Here is a 14480-nt window from a genome sequence, read left to right on the forward strand (position 1 = left end):
ACATACGAGCTCCACGCCCGAACCACGGAATATACATATACATATAAATATACAATTGGCTCCTAAAATCCAAAGCCCGGGTCCGACATTCAGCGATAATTCGGCCAGCAGTAGCAATCGCTGCAACCGCTTCCCATCCATCATTTGTGGTTCGTTGCCGAACTTCTCCGCTGAGAAATTTCTTTTCGCTTGCCGTTGACATTTTTTCTTGTCACTGGTGCTGTCCACTGGCTTTCCGCGAACCAGAGTTGAGTCGTCTTTCCTTCGCAATCCGTGTGGATTTCCTGCGGCGACCAACTGATTCACGACCCATTCGATTTCAAGAATGCCCACGGGAGACGAGGAACAGACTCCTTTGATTCCAGCAATTACTCTGGAAGGGTCCCAGTCCGGATCCCCGCGGCCTGATCAATTGAAGCCAAAGGCGGCCACTGCCATTCCAAGGGCAAAAAGTCAAGAGGCCCTTGACACTGCCCCCAGTACCTCAGCCAGATCTACACGATCCGTGTCCAAGATGGCTCAAAAGGCGATAGATATCGCCCTCAAAAAATTCATTGCCGCAACGGACCGTGTTACCCAATTCGAGGCTAACCTGCACACTCCGGCTGCCCCTGACACGGACAGATTGCCCCCTGGCATGTGCCAAGTCCACCGGGACCAAATTCGGGCCCTGTGGGAAAAGGTTGAGAAAAGCTACGAAAGCTGCTCCGACCTCATTGCCGAATCCGACGACACTACGAACATTGCATCAGAGCTAGAATCAAAGTATAGTTACTGCTATTCCGTGTTTTCGAAGTGTGTGTTTCAGCTGCAGGGCGTAATTGACAGGGCTGCCTTCCAACCCACACAGGCTTCCGCCAGTAGTCAATCACCCCCTTCTACGGGTTGTCGTCTGCCACCAGTGGACACAGAAGTCTTCACTGGGGACTATATTCGGTGGCCAACGTTTCGAGACCTTTTTACTGCGATCTACATCCAGAATTCGCGCCTCACACCGGTGGAAAAGCTGTTCCACCTGTTGTCAAAGACAAGTGGCGATGCCCATGCCATTGTGTCGAAGGCTCCTCTCACAAACGAAGGGTTCATCTCCGCATGGCAGAGTCTCACCGAACGTTTCGAAAATCGGCGGTTGCTCGTCAACAGCCAGTTGAAAATCCTTTTCAACCTTCCGGCAGTCCCCCAAGAGTCAGGAGCAGCTCTGAAAGAGCTGCAAGGCACCATCCAGGGTTGCCTAACCGCCTTATCGATGTCCTCAATCCAAGTCGAAACCTGGGATTGTCTCCTGGTATACATGGTGTCCGTAAAACTCCCCAAAACCACACTGTCCATGTGGGAGCAATCCATCCACAACAAGGCCGAAATTCCGACCTGGAACGAGCTGAACTCGTTTTTGACTGAGCGTCACCGCACTCTAGAGGCTATCGACGATATCAGACCTAGCAGTTCGGGGCAAGTTCCCCCCCGATCGACCCCTGCAAGCGCCCCTGCGCGCCGGCTCAACTCGTATGAGGCCCGAGTGACTCCAGCCCCAAGAGGGTGCGATCTTTGCGCCAGGGAAAACCACCCTATTCGTGTCTGTCCGCGCTTCCTGGAAATGGATGTGAATGGTCGCTCCGACTACATCAAGCGGAAGCAGCTTTGTCTGAATTGTTTCGCACGAGGGCACCAGCAGCGGGACTGTACAAGTGCCCATAGCTGTTTCACGTGTCACAGCCGTCACCACACCCTCCTGCATCGTGGCAATCCATTCGCGACCGCTCCGACTCCGTCTGCGCCAGCGAGGCCGCGGCCCGCGGATTCCCCAAGAAACGCGAGCACTTCCGAAGATCACCCTAACGTACAAGTGTGCTTCGCTTCCGGCCCAAAGGCCGTCCTGTTGGGTACCGCTCTCGTCGACATTTGCCATCTGGGGTGCACTTTCCAAGCGCGTGCCTTGATTGACTCTGGTTCCGAGGCGACATTTATTACTGAGAGGCTATTCAACCTCGTGAAACTGCCATTCAAGACCATTCAAGCCCAAGTCTCCGGCCTTAACCAAACCATTGCCGCTCAGTCTACGAAATTCTGCCATTTCTCCATTCGAGCGCCTTCCAGACCCGGACTGCAGTTGGAAACGGCAGCGTACGTCCTTCCGCAGTTGGCCGGGAGTCTGCCTTCGTACCCCGTCCCACCAGACTTTCTGAAGGGGCTTCCTGACATACCTCTTGCGGACCCCAAGTTCTTTGAGAGCTCCCAAATCGATGTCTTGATAGGAGCCGACATTCTTCCGTCAGTCCTCCTAGGCAATTCCAAGGCGAATATTTGTGGTTCTCTGTTCGGCCAGGAAACCATTTTTGGTTGGGTGTTGACAGGTCCCATATCTCCGAATGCCCCCCGAAATGTGTCCGCCTTCTCTACACGAGTCACCTGCGGCTCCGACGACTCGCTGGACCAGCTCCTCACCAAATTCTGGGAAGTCGAGGAAGGTCCCTCACAGATCGTCTCCGAGTCTGATGCGGTCTGTGAACGCAATTTTGTCCGAACTACCCGCAGGGACAGTTGTGGCAAGTACGTTGTGACGCTCCCCTTGCGCGACCCTGAGCATGGTGAGTCCGAGCTCTCATCTTCAAGATCCTTCGCTCTGGCTCAGTTTCTGCGTAACGAACAGCGCCTAAAAAGGGATCCTCCCCTCAAGGCCCGATACGACTCGGTAATCCAAGAATACCTCGACTTAGGCCACATGGCCGAAGTTTCTCCAAAAAGCCGTTCCGCTACGTATTACCTTCCGCATCATGCAGTTCTCAAGCCCGAAAGCACAACCACTAAGGTGCGGGTGGTTTTCAACGCCTCTAGCCCGTCCGCAAACGGGACAAGCCTTAACGACATCCTCTACGCGGGCCCGGTCTTACAGTCCGACCTCACAATTCAAATCCTAAAGTGGCGATACTTTAGGTTCGTTTTCAATGCCGACATCGAGAAGATGTATCGACAGATTTGGGTAGACCCCAACCATACACCGTTTCAGCGCATTCTATTTCGCAATCCCGAGGGGGAAATCCGTGACTACGAATTGAAAACGGTCACCTTCGGAGTCAACTGTGCCCCTTTCTTAGCGATCCGAGTCCTGCGACAGCTCGCCGACGACGAAGAGTCGAGGTATCCGCAGGCCAGTCGGATCATTCGACAGTTTATGTACGTCGACGATGTCCTCGCGGGGGCCGACTCCAGAACTGAGGCGCAGGTGGCTATCCGCGAGCTCCAGGGTGCCCTGAGTTCGGCGGGATTCCCACTTAGAAAGTGGACCTCCAATGATAAGGCGATTTTGGCCAACATCCCGAGTGACCATCTCCTTCACTCCGATTTTCTAGAACTCGACTCTGAGAGCACGGCTAAAACTCTCGGCGTGCGGTGGAAAGCGACGTCCGACGAGTTTTTCTTCATTCCGCCAAAATTGGTCTCGGAATCGTCATTCACCAAGCGTCAGGTCCTGTCTCAAATTGCCAAACTTTTTGATCCGGCAGGCTGGCTAGCCCCCTTCGTTGTCCGGGCAAAGATGTTCATGCAGGACATTTGGCTCCAGGATCTAGGGTGGGACGATACTCTTCCTCAAGATTTTTATCAAAGATGGATTGACTTCCTGGAAAATTACTCCGCACTTGACAATATTCGTATTCCCCGATGGGTCACGTTCCGACCGCATTTGAATATCGAGCATCATGGATTCTGCGACGCATCCCAGAAGGCGTACGGTGCCGCCATTTACGTCCGGGTGGAGGTTGGGTCCACGGTAGAGGTGACCTTACTGACGGCAAGGACGCGTGTGGCCCCAGTAAAAACGTTGTCGCTTCCGCGGCTCGAATTGTGCGGAGCCTTGCTCTTGTCCGAGATGGCTGCCGCCATCCTTCCGAAGATGCCCGGGCCTGCGTCCGCCTTGCACTGTTGGACGGACTCTACAATTGTTCTCGCCTGGTTGCATAAGCCGGCGTGTCACTGGACGACGTTCGTGGCAAATCGCGTGACCAAGATCACCCAGTTTACCGAAGTGGAGAAGTGGGCACATGTGCGCTCCGAGCACAACCCGACAGACCTCGCCAGCCGGGGAGTAGCGCTCCAAGACCTCGCGGACAGCCAACTGTGGTGGCATGGGCCGGCCTGGTTACGAAGGCCCCGAAGCGAGTGGCCCATGCAAGGCGATGTCTCCCCTGTAACTGACCTCGAGCAGCGAGCAGTCAAAGTCCATGTAGCGAAGGTTCCTCCTGAAGACATTCTTGAACGTTTTTCCACACTCAATAAGGCGTTGCGAGTTCTCGCCTACGTCCATCGCTTCATTCAGCGCTCACGGAAGCTCCTGTCGTCGGTGGAGGATCACTTGACGGCTTCTGAAATCGTGTCAGCCGAGCGACTTCTTATTTCCGTGACGCAACGCAGGCACTTCGTCCTTGAGATGGGCTGTTTAAGCCAAAAGCGACCAATTCCAACCTCCAGTCTGGTTCAAAATTTGAACCCGTTCTTTGATTCGCATGGGCTCATGAGAGCATGCGGCCGGGTTACAACTTCCGAGTTTCTCCAATACGATGAACGACATCCCATTATCCTCCCATACGATTGCCATCTGTCTCGACTCATCGTCCATTTTACGCATCGAATAACGCTGCACGGCGGCAATCAGCTAATGATCCGTCTGATCCGTTCCAAGTTCTGGATCCCGAGGGTGAGGAAATTGGTTAAGTCGGTCATATATTCGTGCAAGGTCTGCGTCATCCACAAGAGGAAGTTGCAAACGCAACTCATGGGAGACTTGCCAAAGGAACGGACCTCCTTCTCGCGTCCTTTCACATATACCGGCATGGACTACGCCGGTCCCTTCGACATCAAAAATTATACAGGACGAGCCTGTCTCATCACCAAGGGGTATGTGTTGGTGTTCGTTTGCTTCTCGACTAAGGCCATTCACTTAGAGCCTACGTCCGACCTTACTACGGAAAAGTTTCTTGCCGCTTTCGCCCGTTTCGTGTCTCGAAGAGGATGTCCTCATCAAGTGCAGTCGGATAACGGAAAGACTTTCGTAGGGGCGGCTGCCCAACTCTCCCGAGACTTTTTCCACGCTCTCAAAGAGGCTGTGACGGGGGCCTATAGTCACCATCAGCTGCTCTGGCAGTTCATTCCTCCGGGAGCACCCCACATGGGAGGCTTGTGGGAAGCAGGCGTAAAAAGCTTCAAAACCTTGTTTTACAAGTCTACGGCCACGCGAAAGTACACATTTGAAGAGCTTGCCACCCTTCTGGCGAGAATCGAAGCGTGCCTGAATTCGCGTCCGCTCGCTCCAATGTCCGAAGACCCCGCCGACTTGTTGGCGCTTACGCCTGGGCACTTTCTGGTTGGAGGCCCTCTCCTCGCCGTGGTTGAACCCGAGATCAAGGGGGTCACCACATCCATTATAAATCGCTGGCAACATCTGAAGGCTCTCCATCAACACTTTCGTCTGCGATGGAAGGAGGAGTACCTCAAGGAACTCCATAAGCGGAACAAGTGGCGAGCTCCCACAAGAAATCTCCGTGCCGGGGATATGGTAGTCGTCAAGGAAGATAACCTTCCGTCCAACGAGTGGCGATTAGGCAGAGTTGACGCGGTGTTTCCAGGAGTCGATGGCCATGTCCGTGTGGTCGACATCCGCACCGCGCGAGGACTCATCAAGCGTCCCATTGCGAAGGTCGTCCTGCTTCCGATGGAGGAGGTCGCCTGCCCGCAGTAACCAACCGCCCCTCCACTCCATTAATCCACCGATCCGTTCCGTAGTTTCAATGTCTTGTTCCAATTCGTAGCTCCAATTCGTAGTCCTTACCAGTACTGATTAATTCTTTTTGTTTTTCTTCTCCATGTGTTATATTCCTCCAGTCAAGTGACGCACGATGTCGCCAAGCCCACGTACAGCCGAAAGCAGATGTTCTCGAGGTATGCAATCCTACCGATGCCGAGTCTGCAGAGGGATCCATCCGCTACGAAAGTGCCGTCAATTCCGCCGCTTGAGTGCCGAGAAGAGGCTCCGGGCCGTTCTGGCCAACCGGTACTGCCCCAGATGCTTGGCCCACGTGCACTCTGACGGGTCATGTCGTCGGGGTGATCGTTGCAAAACGTGCGGCCAGGACCACCACACGCTCTTACATCTCTCCGAATCGCCGATGTCGTCACGCCAGTCTCGCCCGGCAAACCGCCGGTCAAGGGATACCGTGGTCACGCCCAGGCCGTCGTCAGCCGCTCCACGGCCCTCGTCAACAGCTCCACGCGCTTCGTCCGACACCCCTCGGCATAGTTCCGCCGCTCGTCCGGGTACTCAGCCGACCGCGGTCACTGCTCCGTCGCTGTCGTCGCTTCTGCAGCGGCACAGCGTGAACATCCTGCCGACAGCGTTGGTGCGGATCCACACCGGGACTCAGAGCTTCGACACGGCCGCACTCATCGATCCGTGCACACCCATGAGCTGCATCGACGCGTCGCTAGCTGCAGCCTTTCGCCTGCCGACTACCAACGTCGGGGGTGAACAGATTTGTTCTGCCACCATCGGCTCCAAGATCGACAGCGCCGTCCGGCTCGACGTTGTCTTTAAGATAGAACCTCGCGTGCGCATCCGCACCCCAGTTCGGGAGCTCAGCGATGCGGTGCGGGCCCACTTCCGGGACATCACGCTGGCCGATGAGCGGTTCTATCGCCCTGCTTCAATTTCCGTGATCCTGGGCGCCGACATGTACCCGCGGGTGATAAGACCGGGCTTTCGAAAGATCGACGACGGATTGCCGGTGACCCAGAGCACAATCTTTGGATGGATCGTGTCCGGAGCTTGTCACCAGCCATGATGAGGACGGTTCCTTTGCAACCCGAGTGATTGCAAGGGGGGGGGAGAATGTTCACGCCAGAGGCCCTGTTCCCCCTCTGGCCGCCGAGCGTCTGAGCGTCCAAAAGCTCAAGCGCTCCCAGCGTAGCAACGCTCGCCCGCTCTCGCCCTCTTGCTCTCCCGCGCTCGCTCTCCCGCAGCGCTGAGCGCTTTCGCACTCTCGAGCGCGGGCCTCGGGTGCATTCCGAACACCATGCTCACGGCAGCCAGCTTCTCTGGCCTCGTTTTTCTATGCTTAGAGTTAGTCTTATGTATGCAGCGAAATAAAGCTGATCGTCATCGAGTGAACCACATCCACGACGCCCCCGACTTTTTCTTCTCTACTGGGTTTTTTCTGGTCTCTGCGCCGGTGGAGTTTACTCTGCAAGGATCTTCAGTGGAAGGATCGCCCCCCTCCTAAACATGCTCAAAGAAAAATAATTTGAAAACTGAAAAAAAAAAATTTTTTTTTTTTTCAAAGTGTTACCGCCACGCGCTACAGTTAGTATATTTCCTGGAATGTATGAAATTGTGTCGGTATTTTGGTATATTCCACCATTAGTAGCTTTGGTTTATGTCGTTGCATTTTCGCAGACGCAGCTCGACGCAGCCGATAAAGTTAATTCTGGTCCAGGAAAGATCCACGTAACTTGTAGACATAGTGTAGTCGGTCGCTTTCATCGGCTTCAGAAGTTATAGACTACTTTAGGCGAAAAAAGGTGAAAAAATGGACACCTGGCAGGTAGCGATTTAGCTGTACAAGCCCAAACCAAAGTGCCGTTTTTTTGGGTTAATTAACAGTTTATGAATGTATCTATAATTTAAAGTAAAAACCATGACAATTGGTTTTATGGTTTTTGTGTAATATTACCTAAAAGTCGACCATTTTACCAATTTTTTTTGGTATGATGCAAAAAACAAATAAAAGTTCAACTTTGAAAGCTCATATCTTCTACAAAAAAAATCTTAAAATAGATTTTGTTGCAGATTCTGAATCCTTTGGAAATTTTCTGTCGAATAAGTATGGCTAAAATCGAACAAGACTTTTTCGATTTTTGCAACGCTAATTGTTCGGGAGGCGCTACTGTGCGTCTGTGTAAATGAATTTGTGATCGTGTAGGGAGTTTTTAATGGAGTGAAACAGCTGGTGGTATTTTATAGCTGAAGTTGTGTTTTTGTTGTATAGGGAAAGGGAGGTGTTTGTGGCTTTAAGAATTATTCCCGGATTGTATTTTTTTGACGTGTAGAATTTGGCGGGAGAGAATGGAATGGAAAATGATTTGCAGGAGTCGATGATTCTGTCTAATGTGCTGGGGTATCTGTAGTTTCTTTTTGTTTTGGCTATGGATTTGGAAAGTTTGCCTATTGGGGAGTTATGAGAGAGAATAAGTTTTGTTCCGAGCTTGTGTAGGGGTCAGAGGGTAAGGGCAGAGAAAACAAATAGGAAAATATAAATAAGTATAATCGTAAGTTTAAATGATAGAACCGACCCATCGAAACGCATATGCCGCGACTAGAGTGTAGGGTAGCGCCTTCCAGAACATGCCGTTTTTCTTCTACCTGCATTCGCAGCGTCAGCGAAATCGTACGATTTTTTGCTTATTTTTCCTTCCTCCAGTCCTTCGCTCGCGAGCATCGAGAGCGCGAGAGAGGATTTGGGAAAAGTCCCGTAGCTTTTGGCTCGTTTGCTATGCAAGGCACGCTGCGTGTAGAGAATTTTGTGACGCTCGCTCACTTGAAATTGAAAACCAGAGCAAAGCACACGCATCGTAGATCATTTTTACCATAATAATTCCGGCACGTGGATTATACAGTTTCAATCGAATTAATAGTAAAGTGCCAGCAAGAGACTAGTGACAAAACTTAATAAGTGTTGTGCACGAGTGAGAACGGGTAAATATTAACTACGGAACGGCAGAGTTTATAGTATAGTTAACCCTTTTGTTGTGCAGGGCTAGTTTGGCGCTAGGCGACGGCTCTTACGTCCTTCGCTAGGCGTGGGCGTATCGCCGGCGTGGCAGCCACACGCGGCAGAAGTTGGCGATCATCGACGTGCAGCTCAACGCGGTGCAACCGAGCGGCCATAACCCTACTCTTTGGAAGCCCTACGGCGGCAGCGACGTCGACGTGCAGCCCAACGCTGTGCGACCGAGCGGCCATAACCTAACTTTTCGGAGGGCCTACAGCGGCAGAGACGTCGACGTGCGGCCAACGCAGCACGTGCGCGTAACCCTACTTTGTGGGTACCTCTGCTTTGCCACGTCGGCTGCCAAGGAGCTATAGCGATCCGAGTGCGACCGCACTAAATCTCCAAGAGTCAGACCAGAGGCGGCCTGTGTCTGAGTTCTCGGAGTAATGTAACCGGCCTCGTGCAGCCCCAACTAAGGCGATTCGGCTGTATGGACAGCGGCTAAGCATTACCTTTTCGAGCATAAGCCAGTAGGAACAGTGAAGGTGCAGCTAAGGCAGCTGAGCGGAGACTAGGCAGGAGCAGGCGCAGCCGGATAGAGAGCTCGCTTGAGCGGCAGGCATGTGACCTGTCGAAGAAGTTGGAGGCGCGTCGCTGCGAGCAGCGCGCTCCCGCTGGATGATTCCAGTAACCCGGAGGATGTAGAGAAGTTCGGAGATCAATTAAAATTTAAAGTAATGCGTAACGTAAGATGGAAAGAAATTGATATTGTTGTTGCTTTTCTGCCGTTTAGCGTAATATGTGAATGCGAACGCGAGCGTCCCATTTAAATATCGTTTCTGAACTTTCCAACTAACAGCCATCAGCACCTGCAACTTCGATGGGCCCAACGAACCAGCAGCGGAGGATCTGAGCGTAAGTCAATATATCGAAAGTAAATCGGCACAAAGGCCGATTTATTCTGTAAATATATATCGATCGTATGTATAATTTAAACGGGATCCTAAGCGAGCCGCACATTTACGCGTTTGTTTATATAAATTTCAATTAACGTAGAGATAAATAGCTAGGGACTAGAGAGGTTAAGAAAATGATGAATAATTGTAAGAGACAGAATTATGAATTATCCTGATGTTTAACGAAATAATAATGGAGTAAAAACGTATATTTTTGGTCTATGTTAATACAGCAAGTGGATGTCGAATTACTTTAGAATGAGCTAAGATCGGAAAGATGAACTTAGTTAAGGGGTAACACTTAATTATCGGAGTTTACCACGGCAGGGAGGGTAAAGACGTGGGGGCGAACGACACCTCAGCCACCCACAACGCGAGTGTTCCTCTCTTATACCTACTCTTTAGGGTCCGTCCGTACGTCCGATTAATTCAACCGTTGACCAATCATTTAGTTTACAGAATGTGCACTTAAACTTTTATTACAGTAGTGAAAGGGTGTGACTTATAATCGGTGAGGAAGGTCCACGACATATCCGACGAGCTTTGAACTGAGCATAGCAAGAAGTGCACACATACCGATCCGATTGTACACTGGAAAACCCACAGTATCTAGTGAGCACCTGCCTCTTGGCTACTACATAAATAAAATGGCGCCCAACGTGGGGCCAAAGACCGTTATCTGCATTTGAGAAATAAGAGGAAGAAGAATATCAAGCTATAGTTCAACTCGCAGGAGCCGCAAATACCTATTGTTTTAGGTGCAGGACCCTCGAGTGGTTTTAGCCCATGAAAATGCTCGACTATCCATCCAAAAGAATTTTTTGTAATTAATTTAATCAGCAGAAATTGTTACTATTTCATACTAGAGATTTGCTAGTTGCGAGTTGAGGACTTCTTAGCCGGAATTGCGTCTTCGATTCGAGATCTTACGGATCAAGTCGACCGCAACGAACCCACTCACAGGCGCAAAAACTCGAGCCTGAAATTAGTTAGGTGGATCAAACTCCCGTTCGATAGGTAGAGGGAAGCGAATTCGGAATTAGTAGCTTGGAATAGCCATATGTTATCAAAACTTCGTGGTACTATCGACCAGTACTAATGCCCATATGATACACTAATGCAGTTTTCATTAATTAGCTACTTCATTAGAACCTTGAAAGAGTCCACTATATGTGTCATTTTCTTGGATTATTTTGGTAATACGACTACGGTCACACCGACCGTAAAAGGTAAACAAAAAAAACGGCCGCCATTCGCGGCGTATTATTATGAATTTCTGAATTCCTCGTCGAAGTATTATTGCATAAATAGATGCAGAATCCTTTAAATATATGTTTTTAACCTATAATGCTTAAAATTTTTTTAATTATTACAAAAAAAAATAATTTTAATTAATTTTACAGCGCAAGAACCTTGCTACCGCAAAACATATTATTTTTGCTAATTTTCTAATATATTTTCAGTTCAAAAACCAGCGAAATTATATAAAAATAAACTTCTCATTGTAAGACCATACTGTCAATGAGCTGGCTAATACATTTTTCAATTACAATTTTCTTCATTAAACCCGTATTTTGTTATCGAGTATCTAGTATATAATATGTAGATCTATCGATTATCGCGGCAATGAAGTAGCTAATGCATTATTCTAATGCATTAGAGCGCCATATAGTCGTCTTGCTCGCACTTGTGTAAAACGCTATAGCGCTGTCAAATCTTTAATGAAGTCTTTAATTAATGCGGCAGTGTCATGCCAGTATAACCGAGCGCAGAATGCTATCCAAAGGCGACAGTTTAGACTACTGGCAAAAGGTACTGTACGCGTATGTAGGAATATCAAGTGGTCGGAGGAACTTCGATGGATGACCAATACAGCGAATACAAACCTATAAAGCCGCAACAATATAGACAATATTGGTATAGAGTTGGTTAGGAGAGAACGCTCAGCAAGAAGGTATTCGACAGAAACTAGCTGGAAAAACAAAGACCATAATTTGAAAATATTAAGCAACCAATAACAGATACACAAGAAGAAAATGCCTATTCATCATAGCTTAGAGAATTTAGCAGCCGCTTCTAATAATGACGAGAGTGTTTGCATTCTATGCACACGACCTTTAAGCGTGAACGATCTGACAGCAGCTTCTCCTTGTAATCATCGATTTCATCACCAATGTATTAGAGATCACTTGTCAGTAACGAACTCGTGTCCGACTTGCAATCAACCATGCACGGTGCAGCAGTTGTCAGTATTGAACAATAACTTGTTAGCCGAATTGGCAGATGCAGAACAAAGATCCGAGTCAGGAAGAGCACCCAATGAATATGACGCTGGCGAAGGCAGCAGCAGTCTTATCACAAACCGAGGCCGTAACAGGAATAAACCAAGAAGAGGTCGAAGTTTGGGGCAACGCAGAGGTATGGTTACTAGGACTCAGCAACGTAGTAACGTGGCGCAGCAGCGCGATAGAAGCGCTAATACACCATCAATTCTCGATTCATCTAGAGCAGAGAGTGTCGAAGAAATAGGTAGAGTAGTTCAAGCAGCAATGCAGTCTCAGCAACAGAAGCTTATGCACTATTTGACTCTTTTCATACAATCACAGATATCGAATTTGCAGCTCGAACAGAATGCGCAATCCCCGAGTAGGAGAAGCATGAACAATGTAACACAGGGACAAGCTTTCGCGGTAGGTCAAACTCAGCCAGGGTCAGGATTGAACTTACCGAACAGGGAGCAAAACGAGAGATTAGGGAATCGACAATCTAGTCGAAACTCTGAGAGGTCGCACACTTCGGTGCAGCCGGAGAAGGTGCCCGGTATTATCCAGAGTTGGCACATCAAATTTGATGGAGCCAAAGATGGTTTGCAGACAGAGGATTTTCTGTACAGAGTACAAGCACTAGCCCAACAAAACTTGAACGGAGATCATCAGCTTCTTTGTGATCACCTACATCTGTTCTTTACCGGCAAAGCGAATGAGTGGTATTGGAAATTCCACCAAGCATGTACGAATTTTACGTGGGCAGAGTTTTGCAGGGAATTTAGACAGAAATTTCGAGATGTGGATACAGACATGGACATATGGGAATCTATCAATAGTAGGCGTCAAGCAGACAGGGAACCATTCGAAGAATACCAATTCCAAATAGAAAAGTTGGTTTCGCGCTTGAGTACTCGACTTTCAGAGCAGTCGTCAGTTGAACTGCTGATTCGGCATGCGAAGCCATCGCTGAGGTACGAGTTGATGCATTTGCGCATAAATTCCTTAGTCACCTTAAGGGAAGAGATACGAACACACGAACAGTTTTGTAAGCAGAATAGACCGCAGCAAGGGAAGAACCAAGTTGGAACACGACCTTATATTGCTCAACTAGAACAGGAATCTGAGGACGTAGGTCTAGAAGATGTGTCAGCCCTACAGACTAATCAGATAAGATGTTGGAACTGCGATAAGATAGGCCATAGGTTCGACGAGTGTCTTGAAGTTCGCAGCATCTTCTGTTATGGATGCGGAGCCAAAAACACTTTTAAGCCAAACTGTCAGCACTGTAGACCATCGGAAAACCGACAAAGGGATGCGTCGGCCAAAATCCACGCGTCGCATCCGAAACATTTAAATCCAGTAGTGGTACGCAGACAGAACCGTGTGAAGTTTCAAATCTGCAAGAAGTACACCCAAACACAGCAAAAGTTAACCAACCATATCATATACGTGAAGCACAGTACGCTGAAGCCAGACGAAGAATATTCGCAGACGTTTGCAGCAGTATTGACACTCACAAACCCGGACGTTCAACACTAAGAGCGCGATCATTTTGGAACAAGGTTCGAAAGAACCGGAAAAAGTTGATAGCAGCAGTTTTTATGAATTCCGATAACCGTTTATACACGGAAATCGATTTAGTGGGTAAGCGCTATGTGGCGTTACTCGATTCAGGAGCAACGGTAAGCTGTATCGGAGGCAACGCTGCCAGAGACTTAGCTCAGAACCCAAATTTACAAAAATGTTCAGGTCGCATTAAAACCGCGAATAACTCCGAGTGCCCAGTCGTAGGCAGACTCGTGGCAGACATCAATTATCGAAATCGTACACATCCAGTCGAATTTTTTGTGATTCCAGGGCTGAAGCAAGATATATATCTGGGAGTTGATTTCTGGCGAGACTTCGGTCTGTTGTCCAAAATAATGGAAGAGACCGGAAGCGTAGCTGAACTTGACGTAGGGCGAGACGAAGATCCGGATGATAGCCCGAAAACTCATGTTCTTTCGATCGAGCAACAAAAGAGGCTAGAGACTGTAATCTCTAAGCTTCCCTCTTACGAGTCAGAAGGATTAGGTCGAACTCAACTAATTGAACATTCCATAGACGTAGGTCAAGCGAAGCCGGTAAAACAGAGGCATTGGCCCATCTCACCAGCGAAGGAGAAACTTATGTTTGCCGAAGTAGAGAATATGTTAGCGTTAGGCGTGATCGAAGAATCTCGAAGCCCGTGGAGCAGTAACTGCGTGCTGGTGAAGAGAGGACAAAGTTCGGTTATGTTTGGACTCCAGGGAGGTGAACAAGCTAACCATAAAAGACGCCTATCCACTCCCTCATGTAGACGGAATCCTTAGCAGATTGCCACCAGCGCGTTACATAACGGGTCTCGATATGAAACACGCATTCTGGCAGATTCCACTCGAGGAGAAGTCCAGGCAGTGTACAGCGTTCACGATCCCCAACAGGCCTTTGTATCAGTACAAAGTAATGCCGTTCGGCCTGTG

General features: G+C 49.3%; 2 protein-coding genes across 2 annotated transcripts; both read left to right on the plus strand.

The window, feature by feature from the left end:
- Window positions 1–325: 325 nt before the first annotated feature.
- LOC121502006 (uncharacterized) lies at window positions 326–5731 on the plus strand. The gene has a single exon (XM_070288111.1). The coding sequence runs from the start codon at window positions 326–328 to the stop codon at window positions 5729–5731; it is 5406 nt and encodes a 1801-aa protein (XP_070144212.1).
- Window positions 5732–5933: 202 nt separating this feature from the next.
- On the plus strand, window positions 5934–6830 carry LOC138929097 (uncharacterized). Its single transcript, XM_070288112.1, has one exon. The coding sequence runs from the start codon at window positions 5934–5936 to the stop codon at window positions 6828–6830; it is 897 nt and encodes a 298-aa protein (XP_070144213.1).
- The last annotated feature ends 7650 nt before the right edge of the window (window positions 6831–14480 follow it).

Source organism: Drosophila kikkawai, chromosome X (genome assembly GCF_030179895.1).
Source record: "Drosophila kikkawai strain 14028-0561.14 chromosome X, DkikHiC1v2, whole genome shotgun sequence".
NCBI classification, from domain to species: Eukaryota; Metazoa; Arthropoda; class Insecta; order Diptera; family Drosophilidae; genus Drosophila; species Drosophila kikkawai.